Source organism: Gorilla gorilla, chromosome 10 (genome assembly GCF_029281585.2).
Source record: "Gorilla gorilla gorilla isolate KB3781 chromosome 10, NHGRI_mGorGor1-v2.1_pri, whole genome shotgun sequence".
NCBI lineage: Eukaryota > Metazoa > Chordata > Mammalia > Primates > Hominidae > Gorilla > Gorilla gorilla.
Window position 1 is genome coordinate 60,836,546 of NC_073234.2, and position 24,450 is coordinate 60,860,995.

General features: G+C 34.7%; 1 protein-coding gene across 1 annotated transcript in view; it reads right to left on the bottom strand.

Annotated features, from left to right (window-relative positions):
* The window catches only part of MUC19 (mucin 19, oligomeric), a 181,107-nt gene that overhangs the window by 131,228 nt on the left and 25,429 nt on the right, over nt 1-24,450 (bottom strand). The window contains exons 14-35 of the mRNA XM_055358896.2: nt 24,029-24,146; nt 23,452-23,512; nt 23,151-23,248; nt 18,768-18,978; nt 17,887-18,009; nt 17,291-17,414; nt 15,707-15,842; nt 13,658-13,750; nt 12,905-12,989; nt 12,603-12,740; nt 11,454-11,603; nt 9,177-9,271; nt 8,625-8,751; nt 6,984-7,230; nt 4,725-4,777; nt 4,527-4,627; nt 4,139-4,290; nt 3,357-3,495; nt 2,186-2,290; nt 1,906-2,100; nt 1,056-1,295; nt 827-983 (exon numbers count right to left, since the gene is read on the bottom strand). Coding sequence (XP_055214871.1) covers nt 827-983; nt 1,056-1,295; nt 1,906-2,100; nt 2,186-2,290; nt 3,357-3,495; nt 4,139-4,290; nt 4,527-4,627; nt 4,725-4,777; nt 6,984-7,230; nt 8,625-8,751; nt 9,177-9,271; nt 11,454-11,603; nt 12,603-12,740; nt 12,905-12,989; nt 13,658-13,750; nt 15,707-15,842; nt 17,291-17,414; nt 17,887-18,009; nt 18,768-18,978; nt 23,151-23,248; nt 23,452-23,512; nt 24,029-24,146 — 2,948 coding nt within the window. The remainder of the gene's footprint in view (nt 1-826; nt 984-1,055; nt 1,296-1,905; nt 2,101-2,185; nt 2,291-3,356; nt 3,496-4,138; nt 4,291-4,526; nt 4,628-4,724; nt 4,778-6,983; nt 7,231-8,624; nt 8,752-9,176; nt 9,272-11,453; nt 11,604-12,602; nt 12,741-12,904; nt 12,990-13,657; nt 13,751-15,706; nt 15,843-17,290; nt 17,415-17,886; nt 18,010-18,767; nt 18,979-23,150; nt 23,249-23,451; nt 23,513-24,028; nt 24,147-24,450) is intronic.

The window sequence follows — 24,450 nt, forward strand, 5'->3', positions numbered from 1 at the left end:
TTGTCTAAACTGTCATATAAGTCAAAATAGATCACAAGAGGGGAAGGCATATAAACTCAAAATAGCACTTTGTTTTGCCATCTCACAGTCAGGTTAGTTTGAGATTAAAAAAGTAAACATTAATTTTACCATTTGGAGATATTTTAGGTCATAGTCTAGATTCATGGTTTCAATTTCAGCTTTAAATTGGAAAACTAAATCCTAGACAATTAAGCTCTTTAATATGTAAATAACAGTTCCTAAATGAAGTAACTAAAGATGTCAATATAATCTAATCCTGTGCATAAAAAACTGAATAAAATGAGGGTTCTATTTTAACCTTCTTATATTTTCTCTCATAATACTTAGAAGGAAAAGAGCTGACTCATTTCTATTAAACTTATTGCATTCCATATGTATCGAGATTCAGTCTATACTCAATTTTCAGTTCATCTTCTATAGGGCTCTATGAAAGTTTTCAAGGAAACATGTGTGAGCACTTTAAGCAAAAGTAATATATTCGGTAAATATTGAAAGAGATGTAAATATACCAAGATAGGTAAACAGTTCATCATCTAAGTATGAATGAGAAATATTCTCCATCAGTATTCATTATTCCCCCTGTGAAAATACAAATTTTTAAACTAAAATTAAACTTGAAGCGCTGGGCCACGTGCTTTATTTTTTAAGTCAGGTATTTTTGCACATCATAAACAAAAATATTAACATGTTTCTAGGTATACAAACATGTGTTTTATAGAAAATATGAGAGGAAGACTGAGGGTCTAACAAAACACTTCTATCTAATTACGTTTTGAAAGAACAACAACATATGGACTTCACTTACGACACAGATTTGGTTTTCTCCATGAGACACAGACTCCAACTGCACTACACGCCTCTGCGTACATAGCCACGGCAGTGCAGAATCCCAGGTACTTCCCCTCCATATCACATGCACAGGCTTCTTCAATGCACGCATCATAGTAAGCACTGGGGTCAACCTAGGCAGAGCACAGCACATGAGTTTCTGGGAGGAAACCCTGTGTAAGTCACTGCTTTCAGAACAATGCTACCTTGTTGTGGCAGTCTCTGAAGGTGCTGTCTCTGAGGATCTCACATTTCCGCACAGCCCAGGCTTTACAGTATGGGTTTGAATCACATGGGAAAGTCTGAGCCACTGTATCTGAACATTCTTGGCTTGTTTTCCAACTATTCCCAAATTCCAGTGCTCCAGAAGCTACTGAAGAGTATCTTGTTGTGAAATCATCCTTGAGATCACCATTGTTATTTCCACAAAGACCACACACTTTGCCCTGTATTGATCAGAAAGGGAAATTTAAAAATTAGTTGTACTAGGGACATTGAGATAGGTAGACAAACAGATAGATGATAGATGAACAGATAGATATCATGTATATTGGAGCATAAATCTATATAAAATTCCAGTTTCCACGGATAAGATTCCAGAATTTGTGGATAAAATTATTCTCCCATTTAAGATACCCCATGTCACAAAATGATCTAGTATCACGCAGAAAAAATGTCTAAAGAACCAAAACAGGTATGTCTGCTAGTTTCAAATTACACGTGAGACTACTTTGGTTTCTTAAAATATTTACTCCAAGGAACACATTTAATTCAAAATATATCAACTACCTGAAAATCACATCATGTGATAATCTCAAGTAACCAAGTACGGTTAAGCTACTATGCCTCAGGTTATTGCATTTACTTTTTAACCAGATTTTATTATCTTTGATTACATTTCATATTTCACAATAAGGTTGAAGAAAGGTGGAGGGCTTCTTACTCTAACAGAGACCCTGCCATTCTCCTACACTCTGCCTATGAATACCCGTCTTTAATTTTAGTAACAGAAATGATTTTGCTTCCCCATTATTCACTTGTTAGCGATATACATACATTCCAGTTTGGATCCAGAATAACAGACAGTCTTGTATTTTTGTCCCAAATCACGATTATTCCATTTTGAAATTTCAGAATTAAGTACAGGCCAACAGTATGTATGGAGTATGCATTTGCATTGAGTTCACATTTCTTACTTTCTGTAGATTTGACTGCTGTTACTTTACCGTCTTGCAAGACAATATTCTGATCCTGTAAATTCAGACAGATTTACAATAACAGTTTTATTTGGCTTCTCACAATGTGAGAGGAAAAAATAAAGAAAATAGTACTGTACCTGAAAAGCAACTATAATTTTTCTTGAGCACGTTAGCCCATCTTCACAGCAAGGAACACTCTCCGTTAAAATACGAAATGTGCCATTTTCATGACCACAATAATCCTTTAAAATAAAAATTATAATAGTTTGTGAATATTAGAGACACAGAACTCAACTACAGTATTTGTGTCAGACAAATATTCTTAGAGAAAATATTTTCCTCAAACTCAATAAATCGCCATATGCTGTGTTACGGAATTTCCAAAAAAACAATAGTTTAACACATTTACAGATAGTTAGCCTTGACTAAGTCCACTCTAGCTAACTTGTTTTGACTCAGTTGTTTTCCCATTACTTCTGCACAAGTTCAGAATTATTCTATAAACATGTAAGTCTTTAAAGTATATATGTTTGTAATCACAGATTTATTTCTAGACTCTATAAATAGCTAGATAAATTTGGCCTTATTTCCTCAAAGACTTTTATGAAACTTGATATTCAAACAAAACTAATGAATAAATACAATACAATCTAAATTTTACCCCTTAAATGTTAGTTAGGAAGCTTACAGCTTAACAAGATGAACTCTGGAATGTATGTAAGCATGAACTCTGTAATCAGACAGGTCTAGGTTTACTATGACATTTTCTATTTGGTAGCTTAAGTTGCTTAAGCTCTCTAAACTTCAATTTCTTCATCTGCATCATAGGAATAATAATATCAGTCTCATCATATTATAATTATTAAATGCAATGAAATATATAAATCTGCTTGGCAAAGAAGCACTCATAAATAGTAGTCATAATTTTTGCTGCCAGTGCTGTTGTTAGAACAATCATATCTAGCATTTATTTATTGAGCACTAGTGTGTCCTCCAGTGTGTGCTCTAGTGTGGTTTCAAGTAGGGGCTACTTTCATGCCCATTTTGTAAATACAGAAGCTGAGACACTGAGAGGTTAAGGAATGTCCCCAAAGACATGCATCTGATAAAAGATGGAGCCAGTATCGAAATCTAGTCCTAGCCCCCAGGGCCAGCAGTACACAATATAACATTTTACTGCCTTCTGGAAACATACAAGGGACCTTTTAAAAATATTTCCCATTTTGAAAATAAAATTATTTGGAACTAATCTACAAATGAATAATTAAGAAGTACAGAAACATTTTAATAAGACATACTCATAATTACCTCAAGAAATGAATACTGGCAGAGACCGTCAAAACTGTAACTCTTCCCATCAAAAGTTCTAACATGACCTTCCCCATAGATGTGGCAGATGGTTTGACATTCATTTTGGGTACAACTCCAAGACCCTTTAATGCAGGTACTAAAAGGAAAAAATGAGAGAGTGTAGTGATTATATTATGTCAGGATTCATATACTAATATTGCTTTTGTAAAGAAGCACAAAATAATGTTTCATATTGATTTAAATTTTGGAGTTGTCTTCATTATAAAGTAGGATGTTCAATATATACAATGCTACATAAAGTTCTGTTTTAAGCATAGCATTTTGGCCGGGCACAGTGGCTCACGCCTGTAATCCCAGCACTTTGGGAGGCCGAGGCAGGAGGATCACAAGGTCAGGAGATCGAGACCATCCTAGCTAACACGGTGAAACCCCGTCTCTACCAAAAATACAAAAAATTAGCCGGGCATGGTGGCGAGTGCCTGTAGTTCCAGCTACTGGGGAGGCTGAGGCAGGAGAATGGCGTGAACCCGGGAGGCATAGCTTGCAGTGAGCCAAGAAGGCACCACTGCACTCCTGCCTGGGTGACAGTGCAAGACTCCGTCTCAAAATAAATAGATAAATAAATAAATAAATAATAAAACTAGCATTTTTTCTAACTATATTTGGTCATTTTTTTCAAATATCCCAAAGTGTGACTTCTTCTTTCCTATGAAAATAAGAACAGACTGCATATTTTCTAATATCCAAAAGAAATAAAATAAGAATCCGTTATTAAGCACCATTCATTGCAGCCAACAGAAGTGACACTTCCTTCATCATATTCTCGTCCACCAAAAGAGCATGGACAGTCATTAGGAAAGACACATATCCCTTTAGAATTTCGAACCATTCCTTCTGGACAAAAGCACCCACGTTTGCAAGGCAAGTTCTCCTACAAGAATAAATATAAAATACACACCATGAGGCAACATTCTAATCATGTCATATTATCAGCATTAATTTAAATGCTTAAATATACCAAGTATGTATTTGGAGTCAAACTTTGACAACTGAAAATAACACACAAAAAGAGCATGACCTTCTAATTATTTTTCATTAAAATTGTAGCTTTCCTAGGACTCGAAACAAAACTTTTCAATGGCTAAACTCTAATACTATGTTACTTACATCAAAAACAGGTATGTTCCGAGTACTGCATGTTCTGTCGGTTCTTCTCTGTGCCTTGGGATCACTGCAGTCTACATACTCAGCCCCTCCAGAACAATTTTCTGCAGAATAAGAATTGTCATTAATCAAGAGCCTATTGATCTGTTTTCTTTAGCCAAAGTGGATATTTTAAACTTGCACTGTGATTTTAACACTTACGTAGGGTTAAATCAATGGGAATCTGGCAAAGAAGAATTCCATCCCGACAGACGCTGGAAATAAAACAATTTTATAAATTTAGACATAAGTTTCAAGGACAATTAGTTAAATGAGTGAGACACCATCCCCAGAAGATGCATAAAATGTACCAAAGGATAAGATATCACCTTGTAAATATTACAGGAATATACAAACAGGGTTTTATGGACATCAGAGAAAACCTCGTGGAAAGGATGGCTGGATCTTGATGATAAGTGAAATTTAATACTTCTGATAAGATGCCAAACTGTGGTGTAGGAGAGAATTAGATATGTTCCAGTGACTCAAATGAGTCATGTTTGGATGGAAGGCAGGATGCAAAATGGGCGGAAGTGGTATATGTAGGTTGGGGCCAGACTTTAGATGGCCTTAAATGACTTGCAAATTTGTATTTGTTCTCCAGGTAACTGTCAGTCACTAAAGTTTCTGAGCAGGGAGGTGGCCCTATCAGAATATTGCTTTAGGCTACATATTCTTTATTATTATGATTATTATTATTATTATTATTATTATTATCATCATTATTATACTTTAAGTTCTGGGATACTTGTGCAGAATGTGCAGGTTTGTTACATAGGTATGCATGTGGTTTTAGGCTATATATTCTTGCAGCAGTGCAGGAAACATGAGACAGAGAGACAGAGCAATAATGAGCAGCCAAGTTAGCTATCACAGTGGTGTCAGCTGAGGAGAGTCTCAAATAGGGTAGTGGTGAAGGGAACTGTAATTTGGAGGTCCTAGCCTGATTCATTGAAAAGTTAATTTATTGATTCCCATGAAAAAAAGAGCAGACTGCATATTTGCTAATATCCAATACAGATAAAATAGTAATTCTTTATTAAGCACCATTAAAAAGTTAATCTATTGATTCCCCAAAAACTACAGAGAAAAAGAAATTATCATTATCAAACCCCAGCAAAAGGCTCATGGGCTTTGATATAAAGGGGTTACCTAGGCTTTCCTTTTGAATGACCAAGAAAAATTACTTACTGTTAATGATAGCCTCATGAAACCAAAGAAAAGAAAGGAAGCATATTCAAAATATTTTTGAGTGGCTACTTCATTTTGGCAAGAATTCCTACACCTCTCTATGGAATTAGAAACATGCTTAAATTACTTTGCTCCAGGCTGAGCACAGTGGCTCATGCCTGTAATCTCAGCACTTTGGGAAGCCAAGGCAGGTGGATTGCTTAAGTCCGGGAGTTCAAGACCAGCCTGGGCAACATGGTGAAATACCGTATCTACTAAAAATACAAAATATTAGCTGGGCATGGTGGCATGCACCTGTAGTCCCAGCTACTCAGGAGGCTGTGGTGGGAGAATCACTTGAGCCCAGGGAGGTTGGAGCTGCAGTGAGCCAAAACTGTGCCACTGAACTCCAGCCTGGGCAATTGAAGTGAGACCCCATCTCAAAAAAAAAAGAAAAAGAAAAAAATGAAAAAAATGAATTTGCTCCAAACTGTAGAAATCATAGCCTCTTCAGCCATTACAAAATAGTCAAAATTCTTCAATTCTTCAGAAACTAAGTCCAAATTCTTGTTTATGATCTGACCACTGTCAATGTTTCTAGCCCAATCCTATACAAAACAACCCGCATGTGTAAAATTTTTTCAAACATTTCCTACATCTGTGCATTCTCTTTACTCTACAGGAAGTCATCCTCTGCATTTCAATTTTGTCTGGAAAAAGATCCATTCCCTAGCACAATTCATATGCCTGTCTTCTCTGAGAAGTTTTCCTTAATCTCCTCAGGTAGTGCCTGGCCCCTTCTGCTACCATGTTCTAGTATATAAACCTCCTTCTAATGGTTTGTGCCCTGCTTACTCGGAGTCCAGGACAATGTTCGTTCAGCTTTGCAACTCCAGCACTCAGCACAAGGCCTGGCACACTGCAGACACTTAATGAGTGTTTGTTGAGTGATGACTACTGAGAGACAGCTAGAGAGCATCTTCTGAATATGAAATCATTTCACTACTGGTATATAGAAGCTACCAGAATATTTTTCTACTGGTGTTTAAAGCAAAACCAGAGTGGGACAAGTCATCTATATCCATTAGGATGCAATGAGCCTTCCAGAATAAAAGAGATTTTTGTTAATAAATAAGAATCATAAGTATGGTAGGTCTAAAAAGACTTCATACTGACAAAAGATCATTTATCTGAAAAGAACGCAGTCTCTTGATTTCAGTGTCATAGCAAGTATACATATAATTTCCATACCATTTATTGTCATCAATATGGATGAGTTTGCCTGGTTGCATGACCTCGTCATTTATGTAACAGTCACACTGAGATTTCAGTACACAGTTTCCTTCATTATTCTGGTACATTTCATCAGGGCAGGTGCATCCATCAACTGGAACATCTTCTACATCACAGCTCCTATCTCTTTCTGACAAGGATCGGCAAGAACTATTACAGGCTTTTACATTGTACTTGAACACTAGGCCACTTGGGCAAGAATGTTCTGTTGGTACAGAGACAAAAGAAAGAAAGAATATGTACATATCCAGGGAAACAAACAATTTTACTTCAGCTTGATGTTTATAGATATTATCATGAGTTTTCATAATAGAGATTATGAATTTTTTAAGTCCTTGTTCATTGAGTTTTTTAAATTATTTTTTATTCTCAGTCAATACTGAACTCCTATTATATGTTTAAACACTTTGCTGGGGATTAAGCCCATAAACAGGAGAGGCAATACATTGCTTTCACATGGCTTATATTCCTGGTGGAAGGACAGTCGTGGTACATGCTATGAAGAAACAAGAGGGGAAGCACTAAGTATGTACAGATGAGGATCTACACTTACTGAAGAGGGTGGGTTAGATGAAGAGCAATAAGATAGTCTAGGGAGAGGTGATTCTGTCTGGAGAATAGCCTAAGTCGGAGGGAGAATGAGTCTTTTAAAGAGTACATAGAAGAATAGAAGCTATATGGCCAGAGATAGAATGAATCAGTGGTTAAAATTTACAGGGCCCCCTTAAGGAGTTTGGTATTTAGCCTTAGAGCAATGAGACACCATTAACTTGTTTTACACTGGAATGTCACATAGTGAGCTTAGTTCGATTTTGCTTGGTTTTAAAGATTACACTGGTTTCTCTGTAGAAAATGGATTAGAGGAAGCCAAGAGTGAATATTGAAAGAGGCTACTGAAATCACCCAGGAGAAAAACAATGGTGGTTTCTTGAACCTGGTTGGTGGCAATATAGATGGAGAGATGTGAATAAATTTAAGAGAGATTTTGCAGGTGAAATGGACAGACCTTACTGATTAACTGGATACAAGCAATGAGGTGTTAAACATGATCTACAGGAGGTGTGTTTCTACAAAGTTTGTTGTTTGTTTTTGTTTCTCTCTTGGTGAATCAAGCGTTTTTGTGAAGTCATATTCAAACAGTGCAATAAATATTTTAAAACAAAGCAAGGTTTTAAAAATATGATAGTTGAGCCCCTAATTTATTGGTTCATTTTGTTTTTTTCTCAACATAAATTATTCATATTAAAATGTCATTTACAAATGCATTAGCGGTCACAACATTATTTAAATTTTAGCACACGATAATTGAACAGAAACATATATTTATATATAAACACACATATATTCTGCTTTTTCTTTATATGTGAATATATTAAATCAAGATCAATAAATCAAGAAGTAAAATATATAAGGATTGCACAAGGATATTAAAAATAAAACAGAAAAAATCATCTTTGAAAGAACCAGGTAAAAATTTGTAAACACATGTGCCTAAACCACACACGCACACAACACACACACACACACACACACACACACACACACGACTATAGCGAAACTCAGAAGGAAGTAGTTATTGAAATCTTCTCTGCTGCTTACCACATAGGCCAGTTCTCCATCCCACTATGTATGTTTCCTTCTCAGCACACGCTTTCACATAGTTGCCTAAAATTGTACATAGGCAGTCCTGACTGTTTTCACAAGTGCAAGTATACTTTTTGCATTCCTTGAAAATAAGAAACAAATTTATATTGCATTATGAAGTTACTCAGAAGAACAGGTAAACTGAGTGTAATAATTTAGTTCCTAACCACTCTTCTACCCCAAAAAAGTTTCTTTGAAACTTTCAAAAACATTTTTAAATATTCAAAATAGTAAATGAATTACTAGCCTGCTTGTCAAAACATTTAGAAAAGGCAGAAAGAGAAACTTATTCAAGACTTTTCTTATTTGGGGTTATTTTCCAGAACCACTTTTGAAGTTGGTATATCTAACACAAGAATAAATTAATAGAATCTAATGCATATCTAAGGATATACTTTAATCTACTGACAATGGCTGTTATTTGAAAATATTTAATATCTACATGCTTTTGTCAATATCAGCAAAGTATTTCTCAACAAGAGGTGTTAATGTTAGAGCCTCACATACCTCATGATAGGGTTTAGGGTTCACAATTGGGTGGCAGGAAGCAAAAGGCCCACTTGAATCAAGAAGAATTCCACAGTGCCTTTCAGCAAATTTTTCTGGAAGAAAATCAGTGCACTCAAAATTAGTTTCAGTAATGATATAATACTATACTTTCATTTTTTTTTTTTTTGAGATGGAGTCTCACTCACCCAGGCTGGGGTGCAGTGGCATCTTGGCTCACTGCGACCTCTGCCTACTGGGTTCAAGCGATTCTCCTGCCTCAGTCTCCTGAGTAGCTGGGATTACAGGTGCGTGCCACTACGCCCAGCTAATTTTTTGTATTTTTAGTAGAGATGGAGTTTCACCATGTTAACCACGAAGGTCTCGATCTCCTGACCTTGTGATTCGCCCACCTTGGCCTCCCAAAGTGCTGGGATGACAGGCATGAGCCACCGCACTCGGCCATAATTATTTAATTGAAAGAAAAGATGTAAAATTTTAATAGTTCTCACTATTAAAACAATTTTTAAAGTGTTTTGCTGTAATGCATCTAACTTGTCACTATGTGCAAAAATGGCATGCTGTAATTAAAAAAAATCTTACACTAAGAGGCGAAGTCTTTGTTAGCTTTGGATTTTTGGATTAAATCAATTTACCTTTCTCTGAAATGCAGTTTCCATATAAAAATGGAATTAGGGGACCATATTATATCTTTAGATGTCTTTTAACTTTAAAATATATATTTATAGCTAAATTGTGACGAGTTGGCAAATAAATCAACAACAACACCCCCCCCCTCCGCCCCCACTACACGATCCCTGTCACCTCAGAAGATTATATCAGTTTTCCTGAAGGTCATATATTAGCACAACCAGTATCAATAATTCCAATACACTAAATTTGTTTTGTTTTTTAATTGGTATTTCGTTGGCTTATAAATAACTAGCATAGTATTAAATTAACAAAAAAATCATAACAATAGCATCTGAGTAACAAGTGCTTGGCTTAATGATTTTTGGTAATAAAGGAAGCTGTCTCTATTAAAAACAAACTGAGACCAACTATTTCAAAATTTTTAACAAGTTTGCAACCCAGTGTCACCACTTTTTATCTAAATATTACTAACAGATTAGTAAAATACAGTTTAATTTTCTGTATTTTATGTTAAGTTAAATGTAAAGCACTGAAAATTAAATTTAATTAATTTATATATCTCTCCAAAGTGGTGGCATATAGTCTGCTTAACATAAATTGACTTGGTTTCTTATGAGATATACATTCTCATTATAATTGTTTTCACTGCAACACACCAAAACCAAAATAATATGATAATCAAAACCCTGAAATATATATTACGATGTTTACATTAATGCTTCTAACAACTCTCTTAAATCAAAATTAGTAGACAATGCTTTCAAAAGGAATTGCCTTAGTAATGTTAAAATACTATTATAATCTGATAAGACTATTTCTAATATCTATTAATTTAGAAACAACTAATTAACATGTCAATATAATATATTTTAACTTAGCTTCCATTGCACTCTTTTTTTAATGAACGAAGCAACACAAAATAAAGCATTTGTTAGTATCAGCAATACCAGGGGAGCAACCAAAGCATGACTTGGATTCAAAATACTTGGATTTCTGATCTGTCATCCTTATTCACTAAGGATCTTTATTAACCCTCTCTGTGCTCCATTATCAATATCTACATTAGTGGGGATAATAGTCCCGCCTATACTGTTCATGAGTTTTGGTAGAAATAAATTGCGGTAATATTTTAAAAGCCTTTTGGTAAGCGTAAATGTAAGCTGAATCATATCAGTGTAAAGTTTAATTAATTTCTGTATTGGGGCTTGGACAGCAGTGGTTAGGACACCTGGACCTAGCTATAGCCCTCTCATCAAGTGGCTTCATCAGTTTGGGCAAGTCTTGCTATTTCAACCAATGACCATTTTTATAACTAAGTTAAAGGAGGGAATAATTGAAGAACTAAATGTGCCCCAAATCTCTTCTAATCTTGTTATTCTATAATGATGGTGAAAATTGTGTAAGGAGGAAAAGAGTAGGTATAGAAAACCAAACAACCAAGATGAACTCCCAGTGAAATACTTGTTTTGTAGGAATAAGATCAGCCAGCCAGACTGCTTCTCTGCTGTGTCCTCCAAAATTCAGACAGTACAACAAAAACTAGCTTAAACCAGGATTATCATATTATTACATACATACATACATAAGTACATAATTCCTAGCACCAAATATGTAATTACAGATTTGATAGTCAATTAATATTACCTTTTTCTATACCAATACATGAAGAGGGGTTTCCTTTAGGACAGGACATCATTTCCCAAGAGTTAGCAAATGCCTGAGATGTCTTCTCCAATATATTCTGACTTGACATGAAATCATCCTCTGCTTTGTTGTTGTAGGAACCACAGAGTCCTGTGTAAGAGCACACAACAAAGTTTCACATCTCCTCACCTACTCAATTTTTTGGATTCACATCCTCACTGCACATTCAGTTCTTCGCCCAAGTGAAAACCTGTAGAAGCTACCTGAGAATATGTCTTGTTTAGCCTTCATACATTAAGAAAAATTTCATGGCATTTCAGATTTCACCCAAATGCCCTTTCATTAGAATTCCAGGAGCACTGAAACGCCATTTGCCATGAATACTGTCTTTTTCCTATTTGTCACTGTAACTTTATCTCTTTTGAGGAGCCAACAGAAAGTGTGCTTATAACTAGGAACTTATGACTCACATTTGCACAATTTCAGTGAGGAGAGTTGAATCATGTTGAGTGCTATATGCCTTTTTTACCTGGACCCTTCTGACCTATGAGTTACATCTATTCCTTTGTGTAAATAAGTTACCTTCTCAAGTAAAGGTGTGTTACAAAAGCTTCTACTGTTTATAAATAAATAGTCTTTGTGGCACTTGCCATAATCTTTGTTTGTTTTGCTCAACTTTTATGGCTGTAGTTAACTGATTTCTAAGATAGAAAAAATCAGTGAAAGAAATGACCATATGATCTCCCAGAAAGACAAGTCACAGTGTAGCTTTTATATGAATTGTGATTTTCAAAACATTTATATCTACAATATTTTCATTTATTCAACTACAGGTTAAAGCCTTAGTAGCACATACTAGCAAAGTGATACATTAACACATATATCCTCAAATTTCATTTAAATAAAAGCCTTAATTTAAAATGTTTAAAATATTTAAATTGTTCAAATCTTTAGGGAATAGATTTTGTAATAAGTAAAGGCATATTTACTAGGAAAAGCAAGTTGGAATTATTTTACTACAATGTGGAAGGAAAGATTAAGTCAAAATGGTTTATTGGTTTAATGTTATTAATTAAGAGACAATGGAAATTAGAATAAGTGATGGTAATATTTCAGCCTTGGGAATAAAACTGTATCCAGAGGACTTACCCACAGTGTCTGTGAATTGGTTGGGTGGCATGGAAACATACAATTGCATCACAGGAACAATTTGTATTTGTAGTTTCACATGAAAGTATGTTTCTACTTGAAGGTATGAGGAAGATGCACTGAATATCTGTATTTTATCTGTTAAAATAATTATGAACATTAATAACATGTTCAACAGTTTTCACTTTCTTAAAATACTTTAATATTTTTATATCTGTTAAAAGTCAGAAATGTGATAACTTTAAAAATTGAATAAATGACTGCATCTTACACTTATTTTAAAATGTTGTCATTAAACTTACCTGAATAGTAATAACCTTGATTTCTAATCTTGTCATTTGTGACTGTTCCATCACTGTTGAATATGTATTTGTCAACTGGAACAGACTAATATTTAAAACACTTTGTTAGTTAATATTAATTTACAGTATTAATTTTAATGTAATATATGAACCCAAATTTTTATGTCATAAGATGTTTAATGCTATTGGATTAATTAATAAATATCTAAAATATAGACATTTTTAAAGCATTTTTAAGGCACACTTTGCTTCATTGTTTCTCATACCAACTCTGTGTAGCAGATTGTAAATAAATCTTCATCCCCAACATGTGGATGCAGAAATGGAAACCTAAGACAGTAACTTGGGTATCCAAAGGTTAAACAGCTTGTAAAGGCCAAAGTCCAAACTACTCGTCTTCCCTTCCCATTTAGGTCTATTTCCACTTATAATGTCAACTCCAAATAAATAAAACTCTAAACTAATGCCATTGCCTTCCTTCATAAATGGTCCGCAAAGTTTAACACTTCAATGAACACATAAATTTGATCCATAATCAACATATTAATTGTATATGTATAGTAATTTTGATATACTTCAAGACCTTTGCAACTAGCCGGCACTTCCAGAGACTTCATCAATTTTCTATGCAATTTTACTTAAGCTTTGACTATACATAGTAAAGCTTCTCTTCTTCAACCTCAAAAATCCTGAATTTATAAAATAAGTGATATGATTTGACTCTGAATAAGCCTTAGGAAGCTTATTACTTACAGAATTCAAGAGAAGTGTAACGCTTTTTAAGCACGTTCCTGTCTGACCACTTGGGCACGGACGGAGCTCAACACTAATAGACCAATCTTCATTCTGTAAAAAATGAATTTCATTAAAATGTTTATTAGAATGTCATTTAATTCTATTTATGGTATGCTATTACTAGGTAATTCATTCCAAATGAATGTTTGAATTTTAAATATGTACAATTCCTACTACAATCAGAGTGCTCTGAGAATAGAAACCTAGTTCAGCCCATAGTACAGCCTCAGGACTGGCCAAGAGCTTTATAGATGGTCCAAGTATCTTGCATAAACTATATCCGTGTAGTTTACCATTGATGAATTTTCATAGTCATCATTTTTTAATTTTATTTTTACTTTTTGTCTTCCCAAAGGGAATGTGCTGCCACGTAAGGACTCTTAGGAATTAGCAGTAACATAGTTTGCCTCTCTTCTCTGGACAGTTCACAATGTCTATTTGAATCCAATGTGGGAGGTATTTAATTTGTTAAACTGTAATATAAGTCATATCAAACATGGACTTCCAGATCTCATTTCAATGTCTGGAAATCTGTAATCTATAAGAAGCAAATGTTCCCTACGCTTTGTCATTTTTCCCTCTTACTTTCCCCATCCTGTATCCTAATGGATTTAGAGGAGCATAAAAAGAAGGAATGGCAGGCCTGGCACAGTGGCTCATGCCTGTAATCCCAACACTTTGGGAGGCCAAGGTGGGAGGATCACCTGAGGTCAGGAGTTCGAGACCAGCCTGGCCAATATGGTGAAACCCCGTTTCTACTAAAACTACAAAAATTAGCCAGGCGTGGTGGCGGGCGGCTGTAATCCCAGCTACTCGGGAGGCTGAGGCAGGAGAATCGCTTGAACCCAGGAGGCAGAGGTTACAGTGAGCTAAGATCAAGCCATTGCACTCCAGCCTGGGTGACAAGAGTGAAACTCCATCTCAAATTAAAAAAAAAAAAAAAAAAAGAAGGAAAGGCAGATTATGTTGGTAGGCAACCAAGAAGCTTTATTTTGGAAGAGTGACTTTTAGTAGCAGCAACTACATTTTGTAGCTTATAGGACATTAAACAACATTTCTCAGTTCAGGATTCATAAATTCTGTTCATTTCTTACCAGACAGATAATATAAAATCGCTAATTCTCAGGTAGACTAGATTGCTAATCCTCTGTAGCACAAAATACAAAATGGAATCACTCTTTCATTGAAATTCAAATGACTTAAAATTTTAGTACTGAGAAGAATCTAAATGTAAGAATAGCCTCTATCTTAGTGGTATTATTATATTATAAAAACTAAAAATAAATTTAAGGGAATAATAATGGAAGTGAAAGATGCTTCATGGAATGTAAAAGATTATCTTGACTGGGCGCGGTGGCTCACGCCTGTAATCCCAGCACTTTGGGAGGCCAAGGCGGGCAGATCATGAGGTCAGGAGATCCAGAACATCCTTTAAATGGTGAAACCCCATCTCTACTAAAAATACAAAAAATTAGCCGGGCGTGGTGGCAGGCACCTGTAGTCCCAGCTACTTGGGAGGCTGAGGTGGGAGAATGGCGTGAACCCAGGAGGCGGAGCTTGCAGTGAGCCGAGATCATGCCACTGCACTCCAGCCTGGGTGAAAGAGTGAGACTCCATCTCAAAAAAAAAAAAAAAAAAAAAAAAAAGATTATTTTATTTGAAGCAGTAGTGAACAGTGAGCACACACAAAGAAAAGCAGAAAAATGAAATAAATTCCCTGTGTATTTAGATGATTATGAGTGAATGAAGAGCGTTCTATTTGTTAGGTTGTTTTTTTGCAAGGAATTTCCAAGGAGGACAGGTAGTGTTAATTTAATACTGACAGGTAATACCATCAGTGCCAGTATGTGATAGAAAGCATACTGAAATACATAGCCAGTAACTGAAGGATTGTTCACTTTTTATTTCTTTAAATACTAATTCAAGGTGAAGATTGTGTTCTAAATTGGTTGAGGAATAGCTTTGTTTGTATATCAGTTTGCTCAAATATTGCAGGCTATTACATACGTGAATGGCCAGGAAGTGGCAGTTTCCAGGAAAGTTGTACTTAACACCATCAAAGGTGGTAAGGGAACTTCCTTCCACCTTACATCTTCCAGGGCATAATGCTTCGGTGCAAGACCACTTTGCATCTTGGCATGTGCTATTAAAATGTAATGGTTATATTGAGGGTTATCAATTGTATTTTCTCTATGGTGAAAATAAAATATCACACTAAAAAATCATCACAAGTTAAGACATTTGGTTAAGCTTTATTAGACCATCTTTATTTCCCACCCAACATCTCAGCTCTGATAAAATGTCTCATTGATGGTGGTAGCCTGATATTTTAGAAGCCCTGACTATAATGATAACTTCTCATGAATTAAGCATATGACACTTACAAGCTGGATTTCAGAGATTTTTTAAAATGGAACACGGTTCATTATCAGTATTAAAATACCTGCCACAAGCCACATTGTAGAATTGCGCCGCACAATACATTGAGCGAGCTTTTGAAATGTGTCTCATCTAAATTGAGACCCACTATAAATGTAAAAGACATACAGATTTTGAAGACTTAAGGAGGAAAAAAAAATTGTAAAATCTCTCATTAACTTGATTTCATATTAATTTTATGTGTAAATAATAGTATTCTAGATATATTAGGTTGTATAAAATACACGACTAAAACTAATTTCACCTGTTTCTTCATGTCTTTTAAAAATTTGTCAACTAAAAACTGTTAAATGATATATGTGGATCATTTTTGTAGCCTACATTATATTTCTCTTGAACAGTACTCTTATAGACATTTAATAAATTATAGCTACTATTATTTATAATTCTTCATACAAATTAAAATTAATTATTAATATACATATAATATAAATTAATATTGATTATTATTACCAAAATAAAACATTTTCCATTTATAGAGAAAATAGATTTTTTTATTAAGCCAAATTATGTCCCCAGAAAGACACAATACATTTCAGGAAAAGTATTTTGTAGTATTGCAGAAATTTGGAGCCTCAGAGAAAAGCCATAATGAAGACTGGGGAAATCTCAATGGTCATTATATTGTTGTGGAACTCAGAAGGAAGACTCAAGCTGAGTATTCAATTAATAGTGAAATCATCTACAATAACTTTTGGTACATTAAAATTTACTGATGAATAGATATATTATTCATCTTCACCAATCTAGCCACATATAAAAACTATTTGAAAAGTATTTGACTCTTTCTAACTGTATGTTTTATTAAATATTCTTGGCAGAATTAGCATCATTATTGTTTCATTATTATAACCAAAATCTTATAGTATACTTTGTTCTATATTTGCAACTGCCAAGTGGTTTACTATTGAAAACACTGTTTCTGTTAGTGAATATTATCTTTTAAAGGTACTGAGAAAGATCATATATTTTATAATAAAAAACACACTGAGTCTAAAAACAAAACATCAACAACACAGAAAATGCAGTGAGATTGCTTTTTATTTCTTAAAAGTTTATTTTAAGGGTGCATTTAGGAATTTTTTCAAATTATATAAAAATATTGGTATTATTTTACCATCAGTAATATGTGAACAAAAAGCACACACATACCACTGAGAACCACAAGGACCTTCTCGGACTTCTCCTGGCTGATACACTGTTCCACTGGATTCACAGGGACATTCAGCTTTTAATACACATTTTCCTTTCCCTCCAATGTCATCCAACAGATAACCTAGAACACATCGTATAAGGCTAACCTCAAAACTCTACCAACATCAGTAAGTTGTTCAGCAGTGTGTTGTGAAATTACTCTTGAGATAGTTCTTTCGAGCATAAAATCACTGAAAATGATAATTTCTTGTTAAAGCAATTACTCCTAATTTGAAAACTGGCAAGAGTATAGAAAACAATTTTCTGAGTTTGAGTTACTGCTACACAGTGCACAGTCCTATTGCACTCAATGTGGGACTAAAGCATATTCTGTGGAATACAGAAGCCCTCAGGTATTGTAGAGACGGAAATACGCATCAGCTTTAAAATTCTCTCTAACCCTCCTCTGCAGGTTGCTAAGAGGATATATTAGAAGTAGTTAAATTGTTGGAATGTCATGCTATAAATAAGACACCACTCTGACATGACTTGAGTTCCACTTTGTTTTTAGCTTTTGTTTTGTTTTAGTGTAAATACTCTCATTGGTGTACTACCTTCTGGGCAGGTGCAGCCGCTCACACATTCACTGTCTTGAAAAGGAGCCACATTAGAACAAGTTGCAGGGTTGGAGGGTCCACATTCTTTGTAGATATGTTGTTCTGGACATCTTTGTGTTTCTGGAGAAATATAAAAATATGTGTACACGGATACTAGAGGAAACTAAATGTAATAAATACACACTCTTCTAAGGAGGAGCTTTTCAAATGGAATTCTTTGAGTCTGAGTTACAAGGTAGAAGTCAGCCTTTAAAGGTACTCAGTACAACTAAGTTATGCCAATTTCTTGTGCATTATTTTATGATACAATATCTAATTTACAGGAAATATATATTTTCTGTAATTTCATTTCATCGTAAGTTGAAATTTATATTCTGCTTGTATTATGAGGATTGACTTAAGCATATGTGGAAAGTATGTTTGTATATGAAGCTCATATTTACATTTTATTAATCTTTTTGAAAGAAAATGATAACACTAATCAGTATACATTTGATAAATTGTCCAGTTATTTTTTACAGAATTTACTCGTGGTTTTCAGTGACTTTTTTTTATTGTAATGAGTACAACATTTTAAATTAGATCTTAACACAAAGCACTGCAATTTGAGGTGAGTCACATCACCTAAACGAACCTGTTTCCTTGTGAGTACATGTGACAAACGAGACTTCATCATCTCTAGGATCCCCTTCCAAGGCTTAGAATCATTTGAGATTACATTGCAATAGAGCTTAACTTCAAAGTACTGTATACCTATGTATCAAACCTGCATGTTGTGCACATGTACCCTAGAACTGAAAGTATAATTTAAAAAAATAAGAAAAAAAAATACTGTAGAAACTTACAGAGTTGTAACTACAATGAAGGTAAAAACCTACCACAAACCACATCGGAATCGCTTCGCCAGGATTCAAAGGTGCCAGGACCATCTGAGGCACAGAGGCGGGACAGTTCTGAATAAGTGTCACATGTAGATGTTTTGTCTCTAGTTTGGCAGTATTCATCAATGCAGATCATTTTGTAGTCATTGGATAGAGCAGCAACCTTTCCACATTTCTCAAAGTAGGTTCCAATAATTTTGTTACAGTGCTACAAAATAAAGCATGTTATTTTATTTAAACGGGCAATAAAAATAAGAAAAATGGGCAATAAGGATAATGGGCAATAAGGAATTGTTTAGAGGATAAATACAGAAGTTTTTTGTTTTTGTTTTGCATTATATCCTGTAGCTTTGACAAGGAAAGTGCTTGGATGCTGTTTGAAATAGAGGTTTTTGAAGTATTATGGTTGGTAACATGACTCCTAAATGAATACTGTTGGATTCTTGGCATTTTGGATTGTTGTATAATGATGTTCATTGAAATGGAGGTTTTTGAAGTATTATAGCTGGTAAAGTGACTCCTAAGAGAATACTTCTGGAAACTTGGCATCTTGGATTGCTGTGTAATGACTTCAAAATTTATTGTACTTCAGCTTATCCAAACCATCTTTAAAGGTGACATGAATTTTAGAGCTAGAGAAAATGGAAGCGGTGAGAAGAGAGATTGATTAATGCCAAAGATTGGGATGGTACCTGATAGAATACCATAATAGACAGAAGGGATATTGTCCCTTTAACTGTTAATCTCCTCATATTTTATAATCAAACAGATGACCATAAAATAAAGTGACTCTGTCCTTTATTATACCTCGGAGTCATGGGTATTTGCTCTGGGAACAACATATTTGTTCTGTTTCAGTAAAGGAAGTAATGACATATATTATTGAATGAAAAAAGTTCTAATTTCAACATAGTTCAACCACCATATAGCTGTTTTCTATTGTAACAATTTGTTTGTTTTTAGAGAAACAAAAAAGCTACTGTCGAACAAATGTACAATTTTTTTAATTATTATTATTTTTGAGACAGAGTCTCGCACTGTCTCCCAGGCTGGAGGGCAGTGGCGCGATCTCAGCTCACTGCAACCTCCACCTCCCAGTTCTAGCAATTCTCCTGCCTCAGCCTCCCGAGTAGCTTGGATTACAGGTGCCCACCACCACGCCCAGCTAATTTTTTGTGTTTTCAGTAGAGACGGGGTTTCACCATGTTGGCCAGGCTGGTCTTGAACTCCTGACTTCGTGATTCACCCGCCTTGGCCTCCCAAAGTCCTGGGATTACAGGCATAAGTCACCTCACCCGGCCCGAACGTACAATTTGTACCAACTAGGCTGGAGGCAGGCTGATAACATTCTCCAAATGTATAAAATTAAGTGAAACAAAATCTTCAAATATTACTCTTCATCTATTTATTTTTTGTACATTTTTCTCACTAGATTATAGATTTCTGTAGAGTAAGAAATATGAATTTTTATGCTCTGGGCTAAACACAATATCTTGTACATAAGTTGGTCCTTAGTAAATATACATTGGTTTGAATGTAAATTGATGTAATCATTTAACTAACACTTTTGAGCAGCAAGGAATAAGTTTTCAACGTATTATGCAACTACCGCAATGTATAATCCCTATTATCATGGAACTTCTAATTTTATGGGGAACATATAAGAAAAACTTGGGCAATTTTTATAGATGGTATCTTAATATAAGTACCAATGAGAGCCATAAGGTAAAAAAAAGAAAGAGAAACCAATTCCAACTGCAAAGATCAAGTAAGATTTCACAACGAAGATGCCAGATGATCTTGTATAATGCCACTGTGTAATTTTTTTTTGCTGTAAGATGACTGGATGGCTATAATTGCAACACCCTCTTTCAATAAAACAAAAATATTTTTATCAATACTAGCCACACATTTCTTGATCTTGAGAATTCTATTCTAGTTGCAATAGGAATGTGTGAACATTCATTCAGTCACCAAATGGATGCAGTCTATCAAATTCAACATAATAGCATTACAGAACTGCAGAAAATTCACAGAGTAAATGATAACTCTTTGCAAATGCTGTTGTCAAAAATATTATCTGTAACTTTCTTAAAAAGAAAGTAAAAGATATGAGGGATGACAATTCAGACTGGCTATCTGGGGCTAAAGTAAGGGAGTGGAACATAGTACATGGATTTCAAAACTGTAAGAGAGGAATCAAAGACAGTACCCATCAAGAGATGACAGCGCAAAGGTGAAGCATGTCAGTTTCCATAAAGACAAACTAAAACACTATGCAAAGGAAATTATAATTGTTACAGTAATATATGGTAAATATCATAGTGTTTGGGAGGGAAATTATTTTGGCACATACAGCTAGACTAAAGCTGAAAAACAGAAAATAGGAACATTGGAGAGGAAGTAGTTACAGAATTCTAAGAAGAAGATATGAGTACTTAGGAGAATATGGAACCAAGGGCTTAAATTGGAACCAAGGGCTACAAAGCCATGGTAATAAAAACAGCATAATAATGGCATAAATACAGACACACAGACCAGTGGAACAGAAGAGAGAGCCCAGAAATAAATCCAAACATACACTGCCAACAATCTTTGACAAAGGCACCAAGAAGACACAATGGTGGATAGGATGGGTTCCTCACTAAACGGTGCTAGAAAAACTGGTTTTCCACATGCAAAAGAATAAAATTAAACCCATATATTATACCATACACAAAAATCAATTCAAAATTAATCAAAGACCTAAATTTAAGGCCAGAAAATATAAAATCTCAAAAGTAACACAGGAGAAAAGGTCCTGCACATTGGCCTTGGTAGTGATGCTTTGGATATCACACCAAAAGCTCAGGCCACAAAAGCAAAAATAAACAAGTGGGACTGCATCAAACGGTGCTTCTGCATAGCAATGAAACAATTAACAAAATTAAAGCATAGCCTAAAAATTGGAGGGGAAATTGTAAACCATATATCTGATTAGGGTTAATATCCAAAATTTATAAAGAACATATAAAACTCAAAAGTGGAAAAAGAAATAACCCAATTAAAAATGGGCAAAAGACTTAAATAGACATTTCTCAAAAGAAGACATACAAATGGCCAACAGGTATATGAAAGGTGCTCAACATCATTAATCATCAGGGAAATGCAGCTCAAAACCACCAAGAGATACCACCTCACACCTGCTAGGATGGCTATTATCAAAAAGTTAAAAGATAACAGAGCTGGCAAGAGTGTGGAGAAAAGGGAAGTCTTATACACTGTTGGTGGAAATGTAGATTGGTACAGCCATTATGAAAAACATGATGGAGATTTCTAAAGAGATTAAAAATAGAACTACCCGCCGGGCGCAGTGGCTCACGCCTATAATCCCAGCCCTTTGGGAAGCCAAGGCGGGCGGATCACTAGAGGTCAGGAGCTTGAGACCAGCCTGGCCAACATGGTGAAACCCCATCTCTACAAAAAATACAAAAATTAGCCAGGCCTAGTGGCATGCGCCTGTAACCTTAGCTACTCGGGAGGCTGAGGCAGGAGAATCCCTTGAACCAGGAAGGCGAATGTTGCAGTAAGCAGAGATCATGCCACTGCACTCCAGCCTGGGTGACAGAGTGAGACCCTGTCACAAAAAAAAAAGGAACTACTATATGACCCAGCAATCTCTCTTTTGGGCATATACCCGAAGGAAATACCACCTTGTAAAGATATTTGCACTCCTGTGTTCATTGCAGCATTAATCATAATAACTAACATATGGAAACAACCTAAATGTTCACAAATAAACAAATGGATAAAGAAACTGTGGCTCATATATGCACAATGGAATATTATTCAGCCCTAAAAAAGAACAAGATCTTGCCATTTGGCATAACATAGATAAGCATGGATGACATTATACTAGTGAAATAAGCCAGAAACAGGAAGAAAGATGATCATGCAACATCTTTATGTGTAATCTTTTTACAAATAAAGATGTGCAACACCTACATGTGTAATCTTTTTTAAAAAATTAAGTCTGGAGAAATAGAGAACAAAACAGTGGTTACAGGGGCTGGGGGAGTCTTGAGATCTAATGTACAATCTGAAGACTGTAAGTAATAAAATTGTACTGTATCTGGGATTCATGCTAAATGAGCAGATTTCAGCTGCTCTTACCACAGAAACAAACAAACAAAAAAAAGTTGAAGTATCTTTCAGATGAGATGATGGATATGTTAATTTGCTTCCCTGTAGTAAATTTTTTACTATCCATGTGTATCACATACCAGACAAACATATATACATGTTGTCTATCTTAAATATACACAATAACATTTATTTTAAAAAAGAAACCAAGGGAACTATTGCTAGAATTTGCTACACAAGGAAATATAAATTTCTTACCTGTATTCCATCTTCACAAACTTCATAGCTTTTACCAACAGCATTGGGACAATCACCAGGAATTTTACTATTGGCAATGTGCTCATTAATATCTTGCCCTTAAAAAGAAAGGATTGTTTAGTTTAAGTTATTCTTTTTATGTGTGCATTATTTTCAAGCTACATATGAACTTCGCAATGTAAAATTTTTTTTCATTTTAATGAGTTCTCATTCTTTAGACAAAAGAAAATTGAAAAATTATTTTAGTTTTTAGCTTTATTTTGGAAAGCAAGTTCTTAGGAATGATACATTGGAATGTTACCTGGAGTGCTGTTGAAGTTACCACAAAGACCACAAGTTGGATACTGCTTGTGAAGAGTGAGCTTTAAAAATAAATTACATGTATATGTTCATGAAATGTTAAACATATCTCAAAACAAAATGTACCCAAACCAAAGGGCCACGCCTCCTCAAATTCAATTCTATCTAAGCTGGTTACTTAGAGATGTTAGAGGGCTTTTTCTTAAGGACCTGGCTCTGGAATTTGAATAGGTTCTGAGGCCACCATTTACTAATTATGTGTCTTTGAAAAAATTATTTGGTACAAAAGTAATTGCAGTATTTGCCATTTAAAAGTAATGGTCAAAACTGCAATTACTTTCGCACCAGCCTAATAACTTTCTTATTCTGCATTTCCTGAGTTTCATCACTTGCAAAATATTATTAATAGTATTTTAAGATATTTTGAATATTAAATGAGATAATGTTTAGTATAGTGACTAATACATAGAGATTTCTCAATAAGCCTTAGCTCTTACTTCCCTAATAATGAATTGTTTTTGTAACTTAACTAAAGGACAAAGAGCACAGGATTATAAGAAAATCATAGATAGACTTACTGAGAGTTTGTTATTTTTGTCCCACATTAAAGTCAGGATTCCTCTACGGCTATTCAGAACATTATGTTCTCCATATTTTTTTATGTGAATCAATTTATTGTTATATGGTATCTGTACACTGAAAAATATAAAATACAAGTATATGTAAAAAGGTAAGAATCATACTATTATAATATGTTTTCTGATAATTCATGTCACCCAACAATTTAGTGTCTTATACTTGCTGGTAAATATTGAAGTTTTTTTTATCAATTCAGAGAAAGAGAAACAATGGCTTTTTTGAATATTGGAAGAACTTCTAAAAAACAACTAATAGATCCTTGGGGCTTTGGAGAAATTAACAGGATGAAACATTGGTTTGGTGTCAGAAGAAATAACTTGAAATGTTCACAAGTAGAATATCATGCCTCATTTTCTTATCC